This window comes from Peromyscus californicus, unplaced genomic scaffold (genome assembly GCF_007827085.1).
Source record: "Peromyscus californicus insignis strain IS unplaced genomic scaffold, ASM782708v3 Scaffold_7__1_contigs__length_154581171, whole genome shotgun sequence".
NCBI classification, from domain to species: domain Eukaryota; kingdom Metazoa; phylum Chordata; class Mammalia; order Rodentia; family Cricetidae; genus Peromyscus; species Peromyscus californicus.
The window spans coordinates 105,980,138-106,006,571 of NW_026294595.1; the positions used below are offsets into that span (position 1 = coordinate 105,980,138).

Genomic DNA, 26,434 nt, shown 5'->3' on the forward strand with positions numbered 1-26,434 from the left:
GCTCGAGTTTTCCTGCCTGGCCCACAGTCAGGATAAATCTCTGCCACCCGCCAGTCCCACAACCGCTCAGACCCGACCAAGTAAACACAGAGACTTATATTGGTTTCAGAGTGTATGGCCGTGGCAGGCTTCTTGCTAACTGTTCTTACAGCTTAAAGTAATCCATTTCTATTAATCTATACTTTGCCACATGGCTTGTGGCTTACCGGTACTTTACATCTTCCTTGTCCTGATGGCGGCTGGCAGTGTCTCCCCTCCCAGCTTCCTGTTCTCTCCATTCTCCTCTCTTTTAGTCCCGCCTATACTTCCTGCCTGGCCACTGACCAATCAGTGATTTATTCATTGACCAATCAGCAACACATTTGACATACAGACCATCCCACAGCAGGTTGCCATGGCATTAAGGTTGCAGGGATGACCTAAAGCTGAGCATGCATGCACCAATGCTGATTATGCCATGCTGTCTTATCTTTGTTCTGTAGAGGCTCATACCACACCTGTGGTGGTATAGTCTGCAGGGACACCTTGGACTGTCATTTAGGTACTTTATTATTATTACTATTATTATTTTTTTCTGAGACAGGGTTTCTTTAGGTAGCCCTGGCTATACTGGAACTCACTTTTTAGAGCAGGCTGGCCTCAAACTCACAGAGATCTGCCTGTCTCTGCCTCCCGAGTGCTGGCATTAAAGGCATGTGCCTCCACTGCCTGCCTAGACACGTTAATATTAAGTAAATGTAACATACCTTAGCTAGTAAATTCTGTTACAGCATGTGGAAGTTTTTGGTATCTTTCTATAATTCAAAGACATTATTCTGGCTTATTCACTTTATCAGACAGCCCCAGAAAATACTGATTCAAACAAGGGATCATGTCTACAGAGTGAGTTTCCAGGATAGGCTCCAAAGCTACACAGAGAAACCCTGTCTCCAAACAAACAAACACCAAAACAAGGGATCACATCGGTGAGGCAAAAAGAACAACAGAGGATAAGAATCAGACCTGGCCAGGCGGTGGTGGTGCATGCCTGTAATCCCAGCACTCAGGAGGTAGAGGCAGGTGGATCTCTGTGAGTTCGAGGCCAGCCTGGTCTACAGAGCTAGTCCAGGACAGGCTCCAAAGCTACAGAGAAACCTTGTCTCAAAAAAAAACCAAAAAAAAAAAAAAAAAGAATCAGACCCGGAGCTGGGTGTGATGGTACACGCTTTTAATGCCAGCATTCAGAAGGCAGAGGCATGAGGGTCTCTGTGAGTTCAAGGCTAGTCTGGTCTACATAGTGAGTTCTGGGACAGCCAGAGATGCGTAATGAGACTTGAAGAGGCCTAACTTAACATTAATGCAGCCATGGCAGGCTGCAGACTAACAATACCAGGACTAGACCTCACCATTACAGTAACCAGGAAAAGCCACAAACTGTACCCTGCGGGGGACCAATCAGAATTGTACAAGTACTAGATGCTCCAAGGCATAAAGGATAGCTTACATCACTTGTATATAGGTTGCCAATTTCCTTGCAGCAACGCCAGTACCAATCCCTGTTTGACAAGACTTCTGTTGCCTCACTGCTGCCCAATCAGGAGTTCAACCCCCACTGAATCCAGAATTCCCTTACCTCTCATCCTTTATGCCTTAAAAACCCTGCCTCAGCTGAGCTCAGTGTTCTCCCTGATCTGACAGCTGTTTCAGAATGGACAGAGAGCCCAAGCTCAACCTTGCAATAAAGGCTCTTTGCTTTTGCATATGAACTTGGACTCCTGGTGATTTCTGGGGGGCTCATGACATGGGCATAATAAGACTGTCTCAAAATAAATAAAAATACAATATAATATAATATAAAAGACAATAAAGCCCTGGAAACACATTCTTCCTCCTCCAGGTTGGCCTCAAACTCCCTGTGTAGTAGAGGCTGACCTTGAACTCCTGATCCTCCTTCCACCTCCCAAGTGTGGGATTACAGGCATACATCACCACATTGTATAAACGGATGACATGACCACTCCATGGTATGTTAAGGGGAAAGTTTTTATTGTAGATATGAGAACGAGAACCACCAGAGGCATCTAGAAGAGTCCAGATCAGAGAGAAAAAAGAAGCAGACTGGACATGGCCAGGGCTATCTTCAAGAGAGAGAATAGCAGGAGACAGAGACTAGAGAAAACACAGTGAGAGAAGCAGGAACACACCTCCCACAATAATAAATAACAATTAAAAATAGAGAGTCATCCCAGCTCAGTCCATCTGAGACGATCAGCTCCTAACCGAAGAGACAACCGACTGCAAAGTATTGAGAGGACCAATATCGGCATCAGGCACGAGACACCCCAAGACCGTTCTCAGCACAAAGGGGGTTTATTTGTCCCAGAGGGACAGAGGGCAGGAAATAAGAGAGATGAGAGATAAAGGATGAGGGAGAAGGGGAAGGGAACAAGGAGGGGATCTGTTTGCCCCAGAGGGATGAAGGACTGCCTCTGGATAGAGAGGAGACAGATGGGCCCTATAGGCAAATGGCAGTTTATAAAGGTAAAAGGGGAAACCCTGTGTTAGGATGAAGTGTTTCATTTTGGTTGGACATGTTAATTAGGTGAGCCGAAGCGGACTTTTGATTGCTGGACTTCAATACTTCCATAGTTGGACCTTGGTGGTCAGCCTCAGGAGGAGGAAGTGGCCAAATAAGGGAATAGACCTTGGTTGTTAGCTTTAGGAATGTCATCTAATGGTTTTTAGCAAGGCAGAGGGAACTGGGGAGAAGGGCAAGGCCTGCCAGAGTTACGTTTGCCGCGCTTGAGCCTACTAGAGCCCTTCAGGTATGGGTGAGCCCAAGTATTGTGTAGCGGTCTCCTCTGAGATAAAATGTTCAGAGTTAGACAGAAGCTTACTAAGACAGAGGATGTCGGGTCTGAAAAGATGGCTCAGACGTTAGGAGCACTGGCTGCTCTTTAGAGGACCCAGGTTCAATTCCCAGACCCTACATGGTGGCTCACAACCAGCTGTAATTCCAGCTCCAGAAGATCAGACACCGCTTCCTGGCCTCCTCAGGCACCAGGCAGGCATATAGTTCATAGACATACATGCAGGCAAGACACTTATACTCATAAAAAAAAATTTAAAAGACACAGGATATCTTAAGATGAAAAAGCTCCATCCTGAAGAGATGCTGTCTCCAAGTCTTCAGGAAGTCCCCGAAACTGACCAGGCTCGCTGGGTCCTTTGCTTCCCAAGCATATATAAGCAGTAAGGACTGCTTATAAGCAGCTGCAGAGAAGAGGTTACTCTCCAGCCTGCTCTGCTGCCTGAGGGCTGTGCAGTGTGCTCCATGTTCACAGCTTTCCTGAGCTGTCTGTCACTCATGATGGGAGCACGTTGGTGATGCAGCTGTCTGTGAGTTCCTTCTTGTAAGTCACCCCAATAAAACCCACTGGTTCACCAAGTTGGACTTAGGTGGGATCCTTACTTCAGAGTCTAAAGTTCAGACTGTCATAGACTCCCTATCTGGAGTGTGTAGACGAATTTCTAAAATGGTCTTATTAAATAAAACACACGGAGCCAAATATAGGGGTGAAAGCCTTAGATCAGGGAAATGGGGAAAGCCACCAGCCAACCTTACCTCACCAACTCTGCAGCTTCCAAAAGTGAGTTACTTCCTGTCTATTCACACCTTTATTGCCTTGCTGTTCTGCCCTCTCATTGGCTCTCTTAGCCCAGCCACCTCACTTCCTCTTCCTACACAGCTCCATCACTTTCTGTCTGTCTGTACAGACCTCCAGGCCTCTATGGTTGGTACTGGGATTAAAGGCTTGTGTCACCACACTTGGCTCTGTTCCCTAGTGTGGCCTTGAACACACAGAGATCCTGCCTGCTGAGGGATTAAGGGCGTGTGCTGCCTGACTTCTTGTTTACTTAAAATGGCTTACTATTCCCTCCGATCTCCAGGCAAACTTTATTGAAGCACAAATAAAATATAATATCACCACGGGGGTGAGTAGAAAGGAACTAAAGTCCATGTCTCCCAGGAATAGCATCACAGCAGCAGGTAAGACCAGAGCTGCTTTGACTGTGAGCGGAGTAAGAGGTGCGATTACCACAGCCGGCTGGCTCCCTCTACCTTCTTCCAGGGTGGAGGGCCGGGAAGCCAAACACTACCACCTCCCAGACTTGGCGGCTGAAGCTGTAGATATGATGTGAGTTGACAATTAGATGCCACATGAGCTATTTGAGGGACAGAGGACATTTTCCTGCTGTCACTTGACAACAGGACTCAATGACGCTAGGGTCTAAAGCCAGCCCCCAGCATTCTTGCCTCTTCAGTATTGAAGAGGCTTCTCAGAGCCCTGTGGATGGGGGTGGTAACAGCCATCTCCACTTTTGACCAAGGTTTCATGAGTTTTTGTTGTTGTTTTGTTTTTTACCATTAATTTTTAAAAATTTTTTATTTATTTTTATTTCATGTGCATTGGTGTCTTGCCTGAACATATATCTGTGAGAAGGCGTTAGATCCTCTGGAACTGAAATTACAAACTGTTGTGAGCTGCCATGTGGGTGCTGGGAATTGAACCCTGATCCTCTGGAAGAGCAGCCAGTGCGCTTAACCATTGAGCTGTCTCTCCAGCCCCCAAGGTTTTGTTTTTTATTTTATTTTGTGTTATATATATATATATATAATTTACTTATTTATTTATTTATTATTTTGGTTTTTTTCAAGACAGGGTTTCTCTGTGTAGTTTTGGTGCCCGTCCTGGATCTTGCTCTGTAGAGCAAGCTGGCCTTGAACTCACAGAGATCTGCCTGGCTCTGCTTCCCAAACACTGGGATCAAAGGCGTGCGCCACCACTGCCTGGCTTGTTATATTATTTTTTGAGACAAGGTCATACTATGTAATTCAGATACCCTTAAGCCTGTCCTCTCCCTGCCTCAGCTTTTCGAGTGTTGGGGTTACAGGTGAATACCGCTGCAATAATGTGTGTTTGAATCCATTCAAGTGGCAGTGCCCTTACTCTCACAATTCTGTAGTCAACAGTATTTGTGCATTAAACTCCTTGACCAGAAAAACATGACTGTGCCAAGTGCTGGTGAGGAAGTGGACCAGACTGAAATGACTGACACTCCCACCGTCCTGCTGTTTCGAGCTGTTATGCAGCCTCTTTGGAGAACTCTGGAAACTGCTGATAAAGCTAAATATAGCTCTGTCTTCTGTCAGGCAATTAACTCAAGGGAAATGAGCACATAATCCCACAGAAAGACTTCCTTGTGGATGTTCATAGCAGCTTTATTCCTACCCATCCAAACCCGAGAGAGCCCAAATGTAAGAACAGGAGTACTCGCAGGAGAGATGGCCCAGTGGTTAAGAGTACTCGCTGTGAAACAGTGAGGACCTGAGTTTGGATTCCAACACCCTCATAACAGACTGGGTGTGATCCTCTGCCTCCTCTTTCTTGAACCAGACCATCTCTCATCTTCATCCTCAGTTGAAATAAACCGAAAGGACCGGGTATAACCTTCAGAAGCATACTTTCCAGTGACCTACTTCCACAAGCTAGGCTCCACATCTAAAGTTTCCAGAACTTCCCAAAATAACAGCATTCATTGGCTGGGGTCCAAGAGTTCAAAATGTAAGCCTGAGGGGGAATTCACATTCAAATCCTTAACAGTGACAGACTCGGAAAAGCGATTGGGTGGTAGAGAGTAATGGGAGTGTGACGGTGTTAGCACACTGGTAATCTCAGCATATGGAAGTTGAAAGCAGGAAGATCAGAAACTCAAGGTGGGGGCCACAGATGGATCGGGCGGGAAAGGCACACGCTGTCAAGCCTAATAACCTGAGTTTGGTCCTTTGGACCCAACATGATGAAGGAACAGAACTTTCCTAGGTTGTCCAAAAGGGAAATCCCCAAGCACTCTGAAAAAGGGCAGGCCCCTGACGTGGTCCAAAATGATAGTATAGGCTCAGCTCAAGTTAGACTGTAGGATTTGGGGCAGACAGATCAAAGCCTACAGCCAGCATTCCTCAGGAACCTGTAAAATGGGTTTCTGCCTGTGAGAAAGGGCCAGTTCCCTTGGCCTATACCTGTGGTTACATACCAAAGCCCAAAGCTAACCTCCAGGCTCCCTTAGTCTCTAGTGACACGTACTTGTTAGGAATATCAATCCCCCCACACCAGCCTTCTGGTTCTTCTTTCCCCTGCCCCTCCCCCACTCTGCTAGCTCCCAGGCTGCTCCAGATTACAGCTCACTTCACTGCCCTGCACAGAGGCTCTGCCCTCTTATCATGGCAAGGTCACCCCCTCTCCATAGTCTCTTACTTCACCCTGCTGTTTTCTCTGCTCCCAAGAGATAACCCAGCCATGATGGACAGTCTGTTTCTTTTTCTCTCTGCTCTGGACTCTTCCAGATGCTTCTGGCTTCTCTCTTTCATATTTACAATAAAAACCTCCCAAACCATGGAGGAGTGGTCATTTCTATTGTTTCTTTACTGTGTCCTAGCTTACAATCTCCACGGATACACTGTGAATCACGAGCAAGCACACACACACACACACACACACACACACACACACACACACACACACACTAAATGTAATGAAAACTTACAAGAGAAAAGAAGTTCAAGGTCATCCTTTGTTACATAGCAAGTTTGTAAGTGTCAAGTTTGAGGCCAGCCTGGACTATATGAGACCTTCTCTCCCCCTTTTTAAGTGTGGGGGAGGAATTTTTGGGCTATGGAACATTCCAGATTTTATTATTTTTCGAGACAGCGTTTCTTTATACAGCCTTGGCTATCCTGGAACTCGATCTATAGACCAGGCTGGCCTTGAACTCACAGAGATCCACGTGCCTCTGCCTCTGGAGTGCTGGGATCAAAGGTATATGCTACTACTGCCCTGCTCGTTCTAGAAAGCCTGGAGCTTACAGCTGCAAACAAGAAAGGAGAGAGAGAGAGACCCTGCCACCAGACAAGGTCGAAGGTAAAGATTACACCTGAGGTCATCCTCTGAGTTCCATGCGTGTGCTGTGGCATGCTTTTGTGGCACGCACACACTCATATACATCATGACTGATGTGGTTCACTGAAGGTAAATTATGCTTCAAGCAGCCAAGTCTTTCCATGCACGAACTGTCCAGAGTGACTTCTATTTCCTGAACTGAACACCTGACACTGAGAAAAGGACTCTAGACCAACAGGCAGCAAGGGGGCTGAGGGCATGCATGGCCATGATGGGAAGCTGGATCCCTGGAGAGGCATGACCAGGGAAAGGTTCTTTGGGTAATATGATTGGCATCTTGGAGTAGAGCTTGCCCTCACCCGCTTAACCCTGCAGCTAACTGAGCAGAACAAAACAGAAGTTGCCAGGTCTGTGTTAATGATAATGGAGTTAGTTAGAGGATGGGCATGGGGGTGGGAGGTGGGGGTGGGGCTGCCCTCCCCCAGCCACGAGTGATCTTGGGATATACTAGAGTTACAAGAAGTGGAAAGTTGACTGAAAGGGGGCTCCAGAATGCAGCTTCCATGAGGTCATCATGCTGGGGTGGCTCTTCATAGTGATGCAGGTGTTTTGAGGTCACCTATAAGTTACCCCTTACCTGTGCTCTAAGTGACAGATGAGTTCATTTCTGCACTTAGGAAGAAGGAAAGGCTAACAGAGAGGGAAGTTTTGGGTTTTAAAGGCTGTCATTTAACATTTTAAAGTTTAAAATCCTCTAATAATCTCTGTGCTATAACATCTGATTGTATTTAGTTTCATTCCTCCACAGAGTATAAGGAAAGATGTTTATTTTTATGAGTATAGGTAGGTACCTGCATGTATATCTGTACACGACTTGTATGCCTGGTGCCCACAGAGACCAGAAGAGGGTATGGGATATTCTCTGAAACTGGAGTCATAGACGATTCTGATCTACCATGTAGATGCTGGGCATTGAGTTTAGGTCTTCTAAAAGAGCAGTCAGTACTCTGAACCATGAAGCCATTGCTCCAGCTCCCCCTCATGAATTTTGAATAGATGTCAAGTATGTAAGGGCTACAGCTGATTTGCCCAGAGGAATAAACGTTCTGAATTGGGATCCAGTTGGTAGCCTTTATAGAAGTTGGTGTTGTCCCTTAAGGACAAGGAAACCTGGGCGTAAGGAATCTCTCCCCATTTGCCTTTTAACTGTAAAATAGATCTAGCTGTAGTGAGGCATTAGAATTTAAGTTACCATCCAAGGGCCATGCTTTTTCACCACAGCTCATACCTGAGCCACACTGTGTTTAAAAAAACATAATAAATGAGCTGGGCATGGTGGTACATGCCTTTAATCCCAGTCCTTGAGAGGCAGAGGCTGGGAGAGATCTGTGAGTTTGAGGTCAGCCTGGTCTACAGAACAAGTTCCAGGACAGCCAGGGCTACACAGAAAAACCCAAGTTGTAAAGTCACAGATAATTTTATTTTTCGGTCTAGGAGAGCTCCCTGAAGGACTGAGGCATGTGGGTACTGCCCTTTTTGAGGCCCTTGGTCACTGTTTCTGGGCCTAACCACTGCTCTCTCAGGAAAACATAAGCTGATTACTGTGGAGTCGTCATAGCGGGCTCAGTCTTCATGGAGTCCTGACCTGGACAACAGTGAATTGTGGCTATGAAATAGGGGAATAGAACAAGCAATAAAACAAAGTAATACAAATAACCAAAGTCCATAAACTGTTCATTTTATCTTACTTTATTGTTTTGAAAGAATTTCAGACTTACAGTTTCCAAGGAACACAAGTGCCTCTTGTGCAACTTCAGTGCATCAGTCAGAACAGAGCAGAACAGTAACACGATAGAGCCATTAACTGTCCAAAAGCTCAGTTCAGATCTCACCTTTGTCCCACTAGTGTCCTTTCCTGTGTGTTTGGGGACCTGGTCTAGGATGGCAGCTTGCATTCAGTTATCATACTACTCTGGTCTTCTTTAGTCTGGAATAGTTCTCCGACCTTCCCTAACTTTCATGACCTTGATGTTATTCTCCCCCCCCCCCCCCCCCCCCCCCCCCCGCCCTTTTCTTTTTTGAGACAAGGTCTTGCTGTGCAGCCAGACTGACTTCCAACTTCGGATGTTCTCGCCTCTACCTCAACCTCCTAAGTGCTGGGGTCATAGGCTGTATCACATGACCTTAACATTTTTGAAGTTATTCTGTAGACCAGTGCTATCTAGTAGAATTTTTTAAGATAGAAATGTTCTGTACCTCAATGGTCAATACCCAGATGGATTTCACATTTGAAATGTAGTCAATGGGGCTCAGAATGCCAGAGGCATGCCATTGTCCCTTTTCTAGACTTTTAAGAGCTGTTGACAGGTGATTGGGAACCAGGCAGGCCAGGAAGCTGGATTGTTTTGATGCCCTTTGAAGTCCAGCAAGGACAGGGCTATCTATAACCACTTTAGAAGAGAGTCCTTATAGGCCTGAGGCTCTTTTTACAAGAATTAAGTAAGAAGTCATAGCTGTTTGCAGCAAGACTAAATCACCAATACTCACCTTTAAAAAATCTGTAGCCTATCCTGGAACTCGCTCTGTAGCTAGCCTCGAACTCACAGAGATCTGCCTGCCTCTACCTCTCGATTAGAGTCATGCAGCAGCACCACCACCCGGCTGCTTTTTACATTTTCAAATTTGTTTTGTAGTCAAGGGGACAGATGTGGAGACCAGAAGACAGCTATCGGGAGTTCTTCCACCATGTTGGTCCCAGGGATCAGACTTATGTGTGATTTGCACATGCTGGAAGTTGTGAACTATCTACACAACTACCAAGAACAGTGCGGTGATCTGAATGAAAATGGTCCTCATAGGCTCATAGGGAGTGGCGCTATTAGGAGGTCTGGCCTTATTGGAGGAAGCGTGTCACCAGGGGTGGACTTGGGTTTCAGAAGCTCAACCTAGGCCCAGTGGCTCACTTTCCCTTCCTGCTGCCTGAGGATCCAGATATAGAAAGAATTCTCAGCTTCTCTCCAGCACCATGTCTGACTGCACTCTGCCAAGTTTCCTGTCATAAGGATGATGGACTAACTAAGACAAACAGTAATAAAATCTCAAAGAGTTCTAGAATTTTTGTTATATAACTAATTCTGTTTGGCAGCAGCTCTAACCTCAGCGATCTCCACAGAATCCCTTAGGCTTCTCTTTAAAAATTATGCTAGATAGGAAAGTGTAACATCAAGAACGTCATTGAGGGCCAGGGTGGTGGTGGTGGTGGTGGTGGTGGTGGTGGCGGCAGCAGTGGCAGCGGTAGCTAGCGGTAGCACATGCCTTTAATCCCAGCACTCAGGAGGCAGAGCCAGGCGGATCTCTGTGAGTTCGAGGACAGCCTGGTCTACAGAGCGAGATCCAGGACAGGCACCAAAACTACACAGAGAAACCCTGTCTCGAAAAAAACAAAGAAAGAAAGGAAGAAAAAAAAAAAGAACGTTATTGATGCATTTTTCAAATTTTTTCGTGTTTTCCATTTATTGGCGGGGGGTGGGGGGGGTGGGGATAGCTGCCAATGCTTTTGGGAATCGATCCTCCTTCCCTCGTGCAGATTACAGGAATCACACTCAGATCATCAAGCTTGGCAGCAAGTGCCTTTACCTGCTGCGCCAGCTCACCAGCTCCTGTTGATACACTCTTATATGTGTTCAAGCTTGTACTCACCACCTACAACCAGCTATAGGGTATTTCTACCCTCTAGGCACACCGAGGTAACTAATATGATTTCTTCTTCAGTACGTTGAAGAGGTCACGTACAATGGCAAGAAGCACCGCCTCCTTCGAGCCCTATAGCCCAAACTCATGGACAGAGCAAATAAATACCACTACATTTCCCCTTTTTGTCTAAATAAGGTTCTAAACTTAATGCAAACTATATACAATAAGATTATCAAGTATTGTCCAGGAAAAAAAGGGTAATAACATAAACAAAAATGGAACTACAACCAACAAGAATAACAACAAACAAGAAAGACATGCTAAATGTCCAGATCATAGGTAAATGGCAAATTACTGAGATTATTCCAATAGATGTCCTATCCTGAAGATTCTAACTCTAGTACTTAATATGTTCTAGCCAAGATACGAGAAGATTGTAACTGTAACTATCTAGTCTTCAACTCTATCAAAGACCTGAGAAAGAACATATCTGAAAAAATGGAAAGTGCAAGCAAGCAATTTCCGAAAATCTTGCGAGAATAGACAGAGACAGCTGGCAGCCTGGACAGTCATCTAAAGTTTCTTAGCATCACTAGGGCATCCAATTTGGCTACAGGCCTAGAATATCTGACAGACCATTTTCAGAAGCAGGAATTTTGAAAGACCATCTTACACTGTCTTGGCAAGGTTCACTAGTTGCTTTTCCTTGTGTCCTGCTCATCCGGAAAGGACAGCGTTCATATTGTCAGCAGTCGAGGCAAGGGCAGTTTTTTGCCCAGTAGGCAATTTTGTGCCAAGAAGAAGACAAACTTCCAAATGGAAATATCTTAGAAGCCCAACATTCTCTCAGGATCAGATCGGTGGGCCAGGAGCAATCATGTTTCACGTCAACAGAATTCTAAGTTATCAAAACATTTAAATGCCATATTCTCTAGGTCTATGAAGTGTTTGAAGATTACCTGTCCATCTGACATACGTTTCTGTAAATCTGGAGAACCTAACTAACATAACTATAGAGATGACAAGCATGAGTGACTATAGCTCAGTAAGTCTTCTCTACTAAAATAACTTAAGGACTAAGGCTTCACATTAACAAGATAAACAGTCTGTAAGCAGATGTATAAGGACAATGACCTTAAAACTATGACAATACACAAAATATCTTTTTTTAAAAGATTTATTTATTTATTATGTACACAGAAGAGGGTGCCAGATCTCATTATAGATGGTTGTGAGCCACCATATGGGTGCTTGGAATTGAACTCAGAACCTCTGGAAGAACAGTCGGTGCTCTTAACCTCTGAGCCATCTCTCTAGCCCCCAACACATAAAATATCTTAAACAGAGGTAGAAATGTATAATGCAATATGCAATATGACAACAATATCCTTAATATGTATCAATATACAAAATATCCTAAACAAAGGTAGAACATACATATAGTATGACAAATATAATTTTACATTTGTATCAATATATAAAATATTTCAAACAGGAGTAGAAATATATGTACGATACAACAAATATAGTTTTGTATTTGTATCAATATACAAATTATCTTAAATAAGAATATAAGAATAGTTTACATTTGTATCAAATGAACAAGAGTCCATATCAGTGCAAATTATCCAAGGCTAGTAGTTTGCTAAATCAGTTTACTAGTAGATACAATAATCTACCTTTATATATTATACCTATCCATTCTCCTTTTTCTTTTCTAAAGGAGAATACTGTGTCTAAATTTAATTGTTCCACCCCCAACCCCATAACCATCCATCTATAACCCTGAGAAAAATGAAACCTTTGGGAGAAGGGTGTCGTTTTCTTAGAATGGCTTCCTGCTATTTAGGGGGCAAAAATATCTCTGTGGGGTCCTGTAAGAAAGATTGTCTGAGATTCTGGCTAGAAGTGTAGTATGATGGATCATCTCATCTTGGAACTGTCCTCAAGAATTATCAGTCCAGGGCTGACCATTGAGTAATGTTCTTAGGTACAACGGCATCTTTCTGGACCAAGTCAAGTTGTTGTTGTGGGACCCCATCTTCCTTCTGTAGACTTCAGAGATTGCTATTGGGAAGACTTGTTTTTCATTGTGGAAAACTTGAACATTATTAATATCAAAATGGAAAGTTTGGATTTTAGGATGACATGACATGTGAGGAAGGATTCCCAGAAATCAAGGATAAGCATGGAAAGAAACAGAATCTTCACAACAATGGTCCCTAGATTATTTGGTTTTCTTCTGTCTCATACCAGTCGGCTCTTCTAATATGAGACAGAATTTCCTAATTTTTCTTTTAGCAACATGCTTGGGTTTAGAGGAGGGGACAGGTGGCTCAGCAGTTCAGAGTGCTGACTGATGTTCCAGAGGAACCAGGTTTAATTCCCAGGTCGTCTGGAGTTCAATCATGCCAGGATAAAAAATAAATATGTAAATGAAAGGAAGAAGAGACCACGTGACCCTGCTCTCTTTCCCTTTAAGAGGTCATGAACAACGGCCAGAAGCACCTGCTCCTTCAGGCCCTATAGCCCGAAGTCATGGGCGGAGCAAATACCACTACAGTACATTAGTTTTTACTTCTTGTTGAAACGTGACTGGAAGCACAAAGCATGCATTATTTTGTCTCTGTTAGCTGAGCACCATTTAGCCATGGCACCTATCCCACTATGGTGAGATCTTATCCCTGTTACGTGCATCAAGAAGTTGTAACCTTTGACTGCTGTGCACTAGTCACAGTCTGCCCACTCATTTTATGGACATCTGAATTGGTTTCATGATTTGCTTATTATGAATAAAGCCACTATAATCTTTTCTAGTGGATGTAGTTTTAAAAAATATTTTAATCTTGGTTTTAATTACCTGGGTATGTGTACATTGAGTACAGGTGCCAGTAGAGGTCAAAGGTGTTGGGTCACCCTGGTGCTGGGAGGTACAAGCGGTTCTAAGCCGCCAGACACGGGTGCATATCTCAAAGTCCTGCTGCATCATATTCCCACGGTCCCCACTCATGTCGCCTGGCTAGGCACTCACACCCCTGTGACATCTGCGTGACACCCCACTCTTTATGCGTGCCAAGTACTGGAGACCCTCTCTCCTCCAGTGCTAGAAGAGCTGCTTTGCTTGAGGAGCGTCGGACAGAATCCAAGAACGCCAGTTTTCTGGGCTTCTGGACTTCCCCTGGAAACTGCTCTAGACCAAGCAGGGAGAGAATGATCTGCTCCCTTCACGCCTCGACAGGGAACCAGAACGGTCCCCAAGCAAGGCCTAAGAAGCACTTGCAGCTAGACCCGAGGCTCGGGTAACTCGGGGCTCACCCAACCGCCCCACGACCGGCTTGGCCCTGCTTGGCCCAGCCTCTTCCTGCCCAGCCAACAGCAACGCCTCCTACCCAGCCCGTCCAGGCCCTGCCCAGCCAATGGCCGAGCTTCCGGCCCCACCCTCGCTCCGCCCTACGCCCTGACCAATGGCCGCGCGGCTCGCCCCGCCCCGCCCCGCCCTCTTCATCTGGGAGGGTTCTGCAGGGTTGCATGCGGGTCAACCTGTTGCCTAGTCTGGTTTCCTTTCGGTAAGTTTGCAGCCGGGGAGTGGGTTCTCAGGGCTCAGTGCTCAGCAACGTCCTTCAAGGAGGGGGCCTTGGCTCGGAGTCCGCAGGAGCGCCCCGGGCTTGGGCACGCGGGGTCCGGGAGGCTCCAGAACGGGATTATGGGAGAGCGCGGCCCGCCCCACTGGGATTCGGGACCCTGGGAGTTCCTCGAGCCGCATCCAGCACCCTTAGTGAGCAGGTAGGTGGTGCAGAGCGTTTGCCCAGGCTGGACAGGAAGAACCTTGGAGTGCCTCCTGCCTCTCCCTGGCCCTGGTGACTCGAGCGAGGCATGGCCGCGCTCAACGACCTGTGGCAGTTGTGCCAGGGAGTAGGCCTGCCAGTCCGGACTGCGGTCTGATCCCGGGTCTGGAAAGTTGTGGACAGTGACACCTGTTCAAAACAGCCTCCCTGCACTTGGAGATCTGGGTCCCGCCAGGAATCTAGTTTGAGGCCAGGAGACCTGTCCCTCGGGAGTGTGGGTATTTCTTTCCGTGACTCGGTCAGAAGCTCCATGGGAGCCAGGTCGGAAGCTTTGCAGTGTCCAGGACCCCCCTGCCATCTCCTTTTCTCTGCGATGGTAAAGAAGTTTTAGAATGAGGATGAAAACACAGGAAAGCAAAGCAAAACAAAACAAAACCCAAAACAAATCTTCTTTGGATGTTGCAAAGCTTCAGAAACTTGAAGGGCATTTGGCCTTGATCTCAGAACTCAAGTGAATGTCAGTGAGGGCAGCATTAACGCCAGCTGTGTCTGGGAGAATTTAATGTTTTCAAAGAGCTTAAATGCTGAATCTTCTCACCCTCAAGTCCCGTCCCCAGGCAGTGACCTTGGCATAAAGATGGACTGTGTGGCTCTCCTGCTGCTGGGGCTTCTATGCTCTGTTAGTCCACGGCAAAAAGTCTGGGTTCAAGTCCCCCATGGTCAGCTGCGTAGCACAGTATCACTTCCTTCTCACTTGTGATTGTGTGAAAGGACCGTAGGCTGCTCCTGGTAGCAGTGACCCTTCAAGAAATGAACAAATGTGAGCTTCCTCTGCTTTTGGTGAGGCTCCATGCCACCCTTCTGTGCAGTCAGTGTTGTGACTGGACTGCAGAAATTGCTGATTTGATTGCCTCATAATATCTTTCTAAGTGACATGGGTAAGGAGGGGGAAGGGTTTCATCAGCCTGTCTGTCCTCCACAGAGCTATTCTTTTTCATCTCCTGAAGGCCCTAATCTTTCCTCCCTGATCTCCTGACCTTCCAACTATAGCTCTTTGTAGGAATGTAGCTTTTGGTAGTTAGCCTGAAGGTGGTAGCATGGGGCTGAGGTCACAAGGCAGAACTGGTACTTCATCTCCCATGTGGCAGGGGCCTGCACCTGCAGCAGCTCCGCTGTCTCCCAGAGGCCTCATATTCAATAAAGAGCACTTGGTTCCCTCTTCCCCTCCTTCCGTCTTCTCTTTTGAACAATCTTCTTGGAATTCAACAGCATGTTAAACCTGTCGAGGTGCCGTCTTCCCATGGCTCTTCCATGACTTCCCTGGTGTAGTAAATGGCGCCTTCCTTGCCCCAGCTCCCAAGAAACAGTGTTTGATCCTTTCCCCCACCTCTGTGGTGGCCATTCTGGCCACACCCCTCATCATCTCCACTTGGTCTCCTGACTTGTCCCCCTTGCCCTCCTCCTTCCATCCTGGGCTTCCCAAAGGCCTTGGAACCTCCAGAGAGTTCTGCAGTACCAAGTCAGAGCTTCCGCTTTCCAGTGATCCCCCGTTTCACACCAAATAAAACCCAGAGTCCTTCCCACAGCACCTCACGTGTTAGCCCCCTCTTTGACCTTGACCTCCACCCCTCTTAGCTTTCCAAACCACTTCACTCACCTACTTTCTCTTCACACACTCCAAGCTCTGAGGACTTGGAGTGTGTGAAGAGAAACACACATCTTAGAACTTGCATCTGCTTTGCCTTCTGCCCAAGACTCGAGTCTTTTCGCAGTGAAGAGCCCTCAGCTCAGATGTTACCAGTCAGAGGGCCTTCCTCGATCACCTCAGTTCAAGCAGGGTATTTCCTCCTGGAGTTCTGTCCCGTCATCTCGTTTTCCTTTCTTCATACGCAGAATTACTTTCTGGACTTGTCATCTAGCTGTGTGCCAGCTGATCCGTGAGCAGTGCCACTCCAGTAGAACACAGATTGGGTGTGGAGGGCACAGACCTTGTCTTTCTTAGCCCTGCTGGGGAGGGCAGATAAGAGACAAGTAGACAAACACATGCGGAATTGCAGGCTGTGGTGCTGCATAAGTCATGCTGGCTTGCATGTAAGGCCCTTTAAATGTTTAAATGTAGGGCCGGTGAAGTGGCTCTCAGCAGGTAAAAAGAGCTTGCTGTGTAAGCCCCGTGACCCGGGTTCAAGCCCTGGAACCCAAAATGGAAGAAGAGGATCAACTCACAAAAGTTGTTCTCTGATTTTCGTATGTGTGCTTGTGACATGTGTGTACACACATTCACATACCCATCATATACATACAATAATAAATGAATAAGAATTTCAAAGTGGCTTATTTAAAAAATTTAAGCTTAAGGGGGCTGGAGAGAAGGCTCAGTGGCCAAGAACACTGGCTGCTTTTCCAGAAGATCCAGGTTTGAGTCCCAGTACCCACAGCCATTTGTAACTCAGTTCCAGGGGATTGGATGCCATCTGCTGGTCTCTGTAGGCACATGATGCATAGACATACACTCAGGCAAAACACCCATGAACATAAAATATAAATAAATCTTGGGGCTGGAGAGATGGCTCAGTGGTAAGAGCACTGACTGCTTTTCCACAGGACCTGGGTTTGATTCCCAGCATCCACATGGCCATTCACAACTGTAACTCCAGTTCCAGGGAATATAATGTCACCTTCTGGCCTCCATGGGCACCAAGCTCAAAAGTGGTGTGTAAACATACAAGCAGGCAAAATACCCATATGCATAAATAATTTGAAAAATAAATATTTTAAAAAATTTAAGCATATATGCCTGAGCTACTGTGTTGCAAAGCTCTTTGAACCATTTTTTAAAAGATTTTTAAAAAATTTATGTGTGCGTCTGTCTGGGTGTATACCAAGTGTGTGCAGACTAGAAGAGAGAGTCAGATTCTCCTGCAACTAGAATTATGGGTAGTTTTGAGCCACCAGATGTGGGTGCTGGGACTTGAACTCAGGTCCTCTGGAAAAGCAACAAGTGCTCTTTTCCACTAACCCATCTAAACCAATGGTTCTCCAAAAGACCCTTTCACGGAGGTTGCCTAAGACCATCAGAAAACACAGATATTCATTACGATTCATAAGAGTAGCAAAACTGCAGCTATGAAGTAACAACAAAAATAATGTTATGGTTGGGGTCATCACAGCACGAGGAGCTGTACTAAAGGGTTGTAGCGGTAGGAAGGTTGAGAACCACTGCTGTAATCCATCTCTTCACTGGTGCTCTCAAGTAAGTTCTCTTTTCCACTAAACCACTAAACCATCTCTCCAGCCCCTCTCCAAACAATTTTACGGAAAAGGCTGGTAATTGCCCTGAGCCATAAAGTGACTTCAGTGTAGTGAACTCAGTTTTCTCCCGTGAGAACATACATATGTGTACATGGCAAACTGGTTGGCCTGCATCACGATCCAGAAACAATCGGATCTGAGGGCCCTTAGTTGTTTGGGCTTCAAGTAGCTAGCGAGCCGCCCAATTTCTTGGTGCTGCATTTTCTCCATCTTTACAGTAGAATTATCCTGTCATCATATTGGACTGCTCCTTTTGCTTGTTTTCAGTATGCCCAAAAGCAGCAGCATTTATAGGTGACTCTTGTACTGTTCTTCCTTAGATATAGAGGGGATCCAGTACCTTCCACAATCTTAGCAGCTGATGGCACAAGCGATACCAAACCCTTAGAAAATGATTAAACCCAAAAGGCAGAAGTGGGCCCTAGGTGGATGGCTCTCTGCTCATCAATTCACTTTTAAGGAAAATTTTTGAGAGCCTCTGGATCCAGTCAGTAATAACACAGGCTGTTTAAAGAAATGAAAGATTAGGCCTGGAGAAGTGGTTCAGCAGTTAGGAGAGTACACTGCTGTTCAGAGGACCAGAGTTCAAATCCCAGCTCCCATGTCTGGCAGCTTACTGCCTGTAATTCCAGCTCCAGGGGTTCCAGTGCCCTCTGCTGGTCTCCCCAGGCACCTTCCCCAATGCACGTACCCACACCCATACCCACACACATACACATAGTTTTTAAAATTAATGAAAGAAATCTTTAAAAAAAAGAAAGAAGTGAAAGTTGAAAAGGTAAAAATTCTAAAAGCTGAGAAAGAATTGCCCTGTGTGATCTTTCTTCCAGTCCATCTCTCTCAGCCCATCCCACCCTTCCTAGGGCCGAAGTCTACTCCAGAAGCTGAGCAGCCATGACATTTGCTGAGGACAAGACCTATAAGTATATCCGCGACAACCACAGCAAGTTTTGCTGTCTTGACGTTCTGGAGATCCTGCCTTACCTGCCCTGCCTCACAGCCAGTGACCAGGTGAGCCAGGGATGCCACAGCTGGGCCAGAGCATTGGGTGCAGGGCTGTGCCATCCATGTTCAGCCTGTCCCAGCCCTTCTCCCAGGCCAGGGCCTCTGAGGCTGCTGCCTGCCCTGCTTTTCTGACTTTAAGATCAAGCGTATTCACAGTGGCTTTTCTAACCTTGTTGATCTCCCTTCGTTTTTTATGTTGCACTCAAGAACCTGGCACCAGATCAGCAGGTTTCCAGGCTCTGGCTCCCTATTTTTCAGAACCTTCCTTTGCTTGTCTTTGGATCTTGTTTTGATTCATTCTCTGATCGCACCTTATCTTGGGATAGAGTCTGGAGTGTTAGTTCTGAGGACTCCGCCAGTGTCTTGCCACACCAGGACTTACTGCGGGCTCCTGCACTCACCAGCTAGTGCAGTGGTTTATATTCTGGTTCTTCTCAGATGGCACGGGCTTCTGTGCTCCCAGCAACTTGGCCTGTGTGCTGTTGGGGTCTCCCGTTTCTGGTGTCTCAGGAGTACCGTTGTTTCCTGTGCAAATACTGTTACAGTGCAGGTCTGGACAGTAGAGAGTGCACTGGCCTCACCTTGTGTCGGGCATTCATCAGGACACCTTGCCGTCTGGTTTGCGGTTAATATTTCCCATGGATTGTCCCTTGTTTTTCTTTTCTTCTCCTCCTCCTCCTAGTCCTCTACCAAGTTTTCCTCTTCCTTTTCTTCCTCCTCCTCCTCTCCCTCCCTCTCCTCATTCCTCCTTCCTTTCTCGTTCTTCTTCAGACATGGTCTTACGATGTAGCCCAGTCCGGTTTCAAACCCGTAATCCTCCTCCCTCAGCCTCTCTGGTGTTGGGACTACAAGCTGGTTGATGGTTTTCAAGTGGGAATCCAGTGAATAAAAGCACTGCAGCTGCTGCCATATTTCTAGAGTTCCCCAGTACTCTCAGGGCCTTGCTTCCCACTCTTGGTCCCCTCCCTTTCTTCTCTGTCCCTTTCATCCCATTGCTGGTGGGCCCCTTTTCCTTCCCAATTCATTCACTCTTCTCTTTGCCTGATTCAAGGTTGGCGCCACCCCCTTGCTGCTCTGCTTCCGCTCAGCCTCTGCCACCTCCTCTGTAAAGTAGGGATGGGACGACCGCAGACCTAGACATGGCCATAGCCCTTCCTGTTGTTGATTGCTCCTTCTCACTCTGTACTTGGGCTGCCACCCCGGCCTTGGTCTGCCTCTCACCCGGTTCTAAGTATAGCTGCCTTCCCCTTGGGGCTCTCTTTGTTTTTTGGTTTTTTTTTGTTTGTTTGTTTTTTGGTTTTTCAAGACAGGTTTTTCTCTGTGAAGCAGTCCTGGCTGTCCTGGAACTCACTCTGTAGCCCAGGCTGGCCTCGAACTCACAGGGGTCCGCCTGGCTCTGCCTCCCGAGTGCTGGGATTAAAGGCGTGCGCTACCACCGCCCGGCCCCTCGTGGCTTTCCTAGTGTCCCCTTTGCAGTAGCTCTCGTCTGAGTAGAGAAAAGGCTAGACCACCTGGCCTGAGTAGGGTGGCTGTGCTGTCTTCCAGGATCGACTGCGGGCTTCCTACAAGCAACTAGGGAACCAGGACACACTCTGGGAACTCTTCAATAAGCTCCAGCGTCGTGTTGGCTGGGTCCAGTGCTTCATCCATGCACTGAAGATCTGTGAGCTGCCTGGGCTAGCTGAGCAAGTGACTCGAGTTTATCAGAGCTACCTGCCTCCTGGTGAGCATCCTGCCCTAGTCTCCTGCCTGGGTCCCTGCCTGTTTCTCTGGCTTGCAATCTCCCTCTTCCTTTGCCTTGTACTTCCTGCCTTTCTCCTTCTTTTTTAATTACATGTTTTTTAAAATTACATGTAATAACCTCCTGACTTTCTTTTTTTTTTTTTTTTTTTTTCGTTTTTCGAGACAGGGTTTCTCTGTGTAGCTTTGCGCCTTTCCTGGGACTCGCTTGGTAGCCCAGGCTGGCCTCGAACTCACAGAGATCCACCTGGCTCTGCCTCCCGAGTGCTGGGATTAAAGGTGTGCGCCACCACCGCCCGGCCAACCTCCTGACTTTCTATCTCCATCACGCTGCGTCGTAGGGTATACCTGGGTTTAATCCAGCTGAGCCACTCACTAGCTCTGTTCCTTTGGCCATATCCCTGAATTTCTTAGTCTGTCACAGTGGGGTTAATGGCCACACCCCTCACGTGTGGCTGCAGTAGATGGACACCACTGGGTGATGCTGTTGAGTGTGTAGCTGGGGTTCCATGCCTCCCCTATGCCCAGCACAAGGCACCTGCTGTCAGTTTTGTAGCTCTGGTGTTTGCCTGCCTTCTTGGTCCTTGCTTTCTCCCCGGTCTCCTTTCTCTACAGTGTAGAGTGTAGAGTCTACACCCAATCACTCACCCACTCTTCATTTCTCTTTTCCTCCCCACAGTTTCTCTGAGAACATCTGGGTTTCTAAGCCCAACACCTCGATGCCCAGTTGCTCCTTAATTCCTCTTAATGACCCTGCCAAGTCATGTGACGGGGTTGGGGTGGGGTGGTAGTTGGGCCTGAAGAGAAGATCCAGAAGAAAAATCAAGCCAATCTCGAACACACCGTGTTTGCTTTTCTTTCTCTTTTCCTCCTTTCTTTCCAAGTTGGTCTCTTCATTCATGGAAGTCGACAGTGCTCTCTCAAATAGAAATGGCAGGGTCAGAGATAGGCCATGGCAAGGGTCAGTTGGGGATGACAGCAGTGAGGAGAAAGCTTTGGGACAGAGAGGAGTGACCACTGACAGTGTGCCTGGGCTCATGTCCTCCCTCCATGTCCCTTGCCACCTTTCCTGTCTCCTCCAGCTCCTCTCCCTCCTGCCCCCTCCCCAGTGATGCTTATCACCTCTATAGAACTCATCCCACTTCAGGTCAGCTTTTGGAGTTATTTAAGGGAGACTAGACATCCCAAAGCTTCCAGGCCTCTTCTAGTACCAGGATACTTCTGATTCTTTCTGGACATCAACATATCTTTGTTCTTTTTTTTTTTTTTGGTTTTTCGAGACAGGGTTTCTCTGTGTAGCTTTGCGCCTCTCCTGGAACTCACTTGGTAGCCCAGGCTGGCCTCGAACTCACAGAGATCCACCTGGCTCTGCCTCCCGAGTGCTGGGATTAAAGGCGTGCGCCATCACCGCCCGGCCATATCTTTGTTCTTTAGGGACTTCACTCCGCTCCCTAGCCCCACTGGAATGCCCAGCAATTCCTCCTACAACTTCAGGACCTTCTGCGTGTGCTCCAGGCCACAGCATCTCTGACAGTGACTACCAAGGGAAAACAGGCTACCCCAGGCCTGTCCAGGACACCCAGCCACCAAAGTCCCCAGAAGAGGTAGGTTCTCACAGTCTACTTCAAGTCCCTGCTTTTGTGTGCTGCCTGCCTGCCCACTTCTGCCCACCCAGCTTTCCAGAAGCCCCTTCCTACCTCTTGAAAATCATGCCTCTTGCTAAGAATATTAGGGTTCCCTCACTAGCTACCTGACTGCTGGCCAGGCCTGTGGCCACCTCAGCACTCTGTCATCAGCTACCTAGGAGGCCATGGTTTTGAGGTCTTTGTAATGGTCATGTGACATGTTGAGCTGGGTAAAAGACTGGAAGGTGACCAGATTGGAATGTGAGGGAGGTGATGAAGGCTCAGGAAGTCAGGGGTGGATGGTGACAGGGCTCTTACTTGTCAACAGTAAAGTCAGGTATGGGAGAAAGATAACTAGTTCTATTGAGATGAAGTGAGTCGGCCATGGGATAGAAGAGACCCCAGATTGTGGGTCTGAAGCCATGGGGTCTGTGCAGAAACTGCTGGAAAGAGCTATATGCAGTGGTTATAGAGCCAGACACAGGCACATGGATAGGGAACGTGGGCAGGGCATGGTTTTTTGTTTTTTTTTGTTTTTTTAAAGCACTTGAGGTCATCCTGGAAGGCTGGGATGTAGCTCTCAGTTGGTAGAGTTCTTGTCTAACATAAATACAACCCTGAGTTCAATTTCTAATTATAAACTGGGCATGACGACACACGACTGTAAGTCTAACACTCAGGAAGTAGAGGCAGGCAGATCAGAAGTTATTCTTACCTATATAGTGAGTTCAAGGCTAGAGTGAGATACATAAGACCCTATCTCAAAACAAAACAAAAACAGTAACAGCAACATCAAAACCAAATAGATTCTGGGGACTCAAGACTTATAATAGGCAAGTATATTATTGATGAGCTACCCCTGGTATGTGAAGGTTATCTATGGCCAGAAGCAAGGCAAGGGTTCCCAGGATCCTGGGAATAGGAGCTGAGGCTGGAAGGAGATGCCCCATAAATATCTGCTGCTCTTTGTCAGCTCTTGGGAGAAGCAACTGCTTATTACCATTTCCTCTATTGCAGAATTCAGAGCAAACCCCACAGGCCAGCTTTGGGGCCATCCCGAGGACGTCTGGTGGCTCTTTGATACCCTCACCTAACCTGCAAGCTGTCAGCTCTCAGCCCTCCAGAGAGCATCATGGTCAAGAACCGGAACTGAGTGGCACCTATACAGCAAGTATGCATAGAATGTGCTATTGCGGGGTCTCTTAGGCCTTCCAAGTGAAGGTTAGGGTTACAGTACCACTTGGCCTTTCTTGGACAGGATGCAGGATAGGAATAAAGGGTATTCACTTCAGAGTGTGTGTGTGATTGTGTCTGTGTGTGTAAGTGGAGTAGCAGCAGCTTAAATTGCAGTCATTTATTAGCACATGGCTCAGCTGGGTAGGTCTTCTGTCTTGATATCCTCTCATGTATTCCCTGACATATGCATTTATTCTGCTACTATCCATTGGCTGGTGCCTCTTCATTCTCTCATCCTCTAGCACACAAACCCAACTCATGGCATCTGGGCAAGGCTCTGGGTAAAAGAGAGGCAGGGCTGTGAGGCATAGGCTCAAAACTGGTCTTATTACTCCTGCTTTAATCTGTGGTCAAAAGAAATTATAAGGCCAGCCCAGATTCTGAGAATGGAGAAACTGGCAAAATCACATTGGAAAGTGTGATTGCTGTGTAGGTGTGTATTGCCTTACATTCCTGCATGAGAGGGAGAGTTAGGGCTATTTCTGCACTCAGGTAAAAGGGCCTGGTAGCAATTGTCCAGGGCCTGAAGAAGGGAAGGATAGCATAGGACTAGCTGATAAAGGAGCTCTTTTTCTCTTTTTTCTTTTTTGAGACAGGGTTTCTCTGTGTAGCTTTGCGCCTTTCCTGGATTTTGCTCAGTAGACCAGGCTGGCCTCACTCACAGAGATCCGCCTGCCTCTGCCTCCCGAGTGCTGGGATTAAAGGCGTGTGCTACCACCGCCCGGCAAGGGAGCTCTTAAACACCACTGCCCAAGATCTCTAGTTCCCAGCTGTGGTGGTTGAATGACTTCTGGAGGCTCAAACATGTGTATACTTAGTCCCTAGTTGGTGAAACTGTAGGAAGAACTAGGAGGTGTGGCCTTGTTGGAAGAGGTGTGTCCAAGAGGTGGGCTTGGAGGTTTCAAAAGCCTGTGCCATCCCCACTAGTTAGCGCTCTCTCTCTCTCTCTCTCTCTCTCTCTCTCTCTCTCTCTCTCTCTCTCTCTCTCTCTCCTGCCTCATGCTTGTGGATCAGATGTAATCTCTCAGCTACTGCTCCAATGCCATGCCTGCCTGCTGCCATGCTCCTCACCATGATGGTCATGGACTCTAACCTAACCCCCCTGGAACTGTGAGCCCCAAATTAAGTGATTTCTTTTATAAGTTGTCTTGGTCATGATGTTGTCATAGCAATCGAAAAGTAACCAAGATATCAGTAAATCACTAAAGTGTTTCAACTCCAGATGAGTCAGTCAGGGGTCAGAACCCGGTGCTCCCCTCAGGACTATACTCTATCCACCCTGGCTTTCCAGACTACAATGGCTCACCTCTACTTTCCTAACTCTGTTCTGTTTGTCACTGGTGCCTGGTCAGCCCTCAGGGCCCTAGAATTGCTGTGTGAACAGTTAAAGGTTGGGGGAAATCATCTTAGTGCTCCTGACTTCTTTCATCCCCAAACAGCCCTCAGTCACTGTTTGTGCCCTGTCATGTCAGCTTGTCACAAGACACTTATCAGGAAATACTGCTGTGAACCATGAGGGTAAAGGGCACTTCATTTGTAGCATGTTGTGATCACAGGTACCAGGTGATTTTCTATTAGGTTTAGGGGGAGACATCAGACATCACTTCTGATGTTTGTCAGCCTTGGCATGTGTATCCTGAGAGGTCTGTGAAGAGTCTGATGTCATCACCCTTATGTACTGTTACCACCTATTTCTGGGTTTTCCAGATCAAGCTCCCTTTCTGGGACTACGAGGTCCTTATTCCTCGGGGCGTATGCCTATGGTTCGATTGACTGTGTTAGTGGTTCTGTTGAGCCATCCTGCTTTTCGTGATTCAGGACTGCTCCTGCTAGAAGGTAGCAGGGAACATCAGTGAGGGGAATGTCTCAGGACACTAATGCTTATGCCCAGGACAAGGTAGAAGAGGCAGAAGTCGGAGAAGAGGCAAGTGTCCAGGGTGTAAGGAAAAAAGAATAACTTATGAGCATCAAGCTTTTGGGTGTGAATGAAGGTAGAGGCCATTTTATTTTGGTGATAGGACAGACTAGGGTTCTATGTCAAGGGCTAAGGGCAAGAGTCTTCTCCATGGATAGGAAATTGGGAAACCGGATGTGGTAGGGACAGTGTAACCAAGGGCATGGGGACCCTTCTCTAGTCCTCAATGTAAAACAATCCTTTGGGCTTGTTTCTGGTTTTGTCTCCTCACCTGTAGGTGTTGACTCCATTCCCACACCACCCCATGGACCTGTGTCTCCAACTGTTTCCTTCAAGCCCCTACCACGTACTGCCCTTCGGACAAGCCACTTGCCTGGGGTCATGGCATCGGTTCCATCTCCTGACACCTCCTTGTCTTCCTCTTCCACTGGATTGGCTTTTACAAAGGGAGCTGGTGACCAGGCCAAGGCTGCCACCTGTCTTAGCACTGATGGGGAAGTACCCATCAATTCTGTGACCACCAGCTCAGTGCCTTCTTCTACCAAAGTGGTGCCGGTGACTACCATGTCTTCCAAAGTGTCCTCCAAGTTGCCCATCAGTACAAAGTCCACTGCTGCTGCAATGCCCTCTACTGTGCCCACCAGTACAGCACCATCAAAATTACCCATCAACTCGGCATATGCTGGCACAATGCCATCCAAAGTGCCTGCTAGTGTGGCCAAAGCACCTGCCAACATAATGCCACCCGACAGGAGCAGCAACCGAGCCAAGGTGAGTTTTTGTTCCTCCTAATAGTGACTCGGTCCACTTTGCCAAGACAAGCTGGTCCTCTGCTCTGCCCTCAGACCCTTTTGGTCTCCTCTGTGCTGTCTCTGGTCTGGTTCTCAAGGTACTGGGACAGGGAATCAGCCTCATCCAGCCCTTACCCCTTGTTTTCCAGGAGGAATGATAGGCATGAGAACTTCTAAGCATGGACCTTCGGCAGGGTGGGGCATGGGACCGCCCCCACTGACATGTGTATTAACTCATTGGGAGCTCAAGAGTAAGCTCAGCAGTAGCATTTTGTAGACAAGTAGTGAGGAACGGATCATGGTGGCTCATGTGCCCTGTTCATTGGACCGTGGTCTCAAGCATCCAGCTTGGAGCAGCTCCTACAGCCCAGTCACCTCTCTAGCCACTTTCCCAGTC

At 47.2% G+C, this 26,434-nt stretch overlaps 1 protein-coding gene across 5 annotated transcripts in view; it reads left to right on the forward strand.

The window, feature by feature from the left end:
• The first annotated feature begins 14,084 nt into the window (after positions 1–14,084).
• The window catches only part of Mavs (mitochondrial antiviral signaling protein), a 29,624-nt gene continuing 17,274 nt past the window's right edge, over positions 14,085–26,434 (forward strand). Inside the window, exons 1-6 of one of the 5 annotated variants that reach the window (XM_052724591.1) lie at positions 14,085–14,197; positions 18,556–18,736; positions 20,276–20,453; positions 21,905–22,074; positions 23,113–23,266; positions 25,524–26,017. In XM_052724591.1, coding sequence (XP_052580551.1) covers positions 18,620–18,736; positions 20,276–20,453; positions 21,905–22,074; positions 23,113–23,266; positions 25,524–26,017 — 1,113 coding nt within the window. In that variant the 5' untranslated portion in view covers positions 14,085–14,197; positions 18,556–18,619. Of the gene's footprint in view, positions 14,198–14,301; positions 14,415–18,555; positions 18,737–20,275; positions 20,454–21,904; positions 22,075–23,112; positions 23,267–25,523; positions 26,018–26,434 lie in introns of those variants that run through there. The other 4 variants (XM_052724587.1, XM_052724589.1, XM_052724588.1 and 1 more) reach the window with 4 other exon arrangements.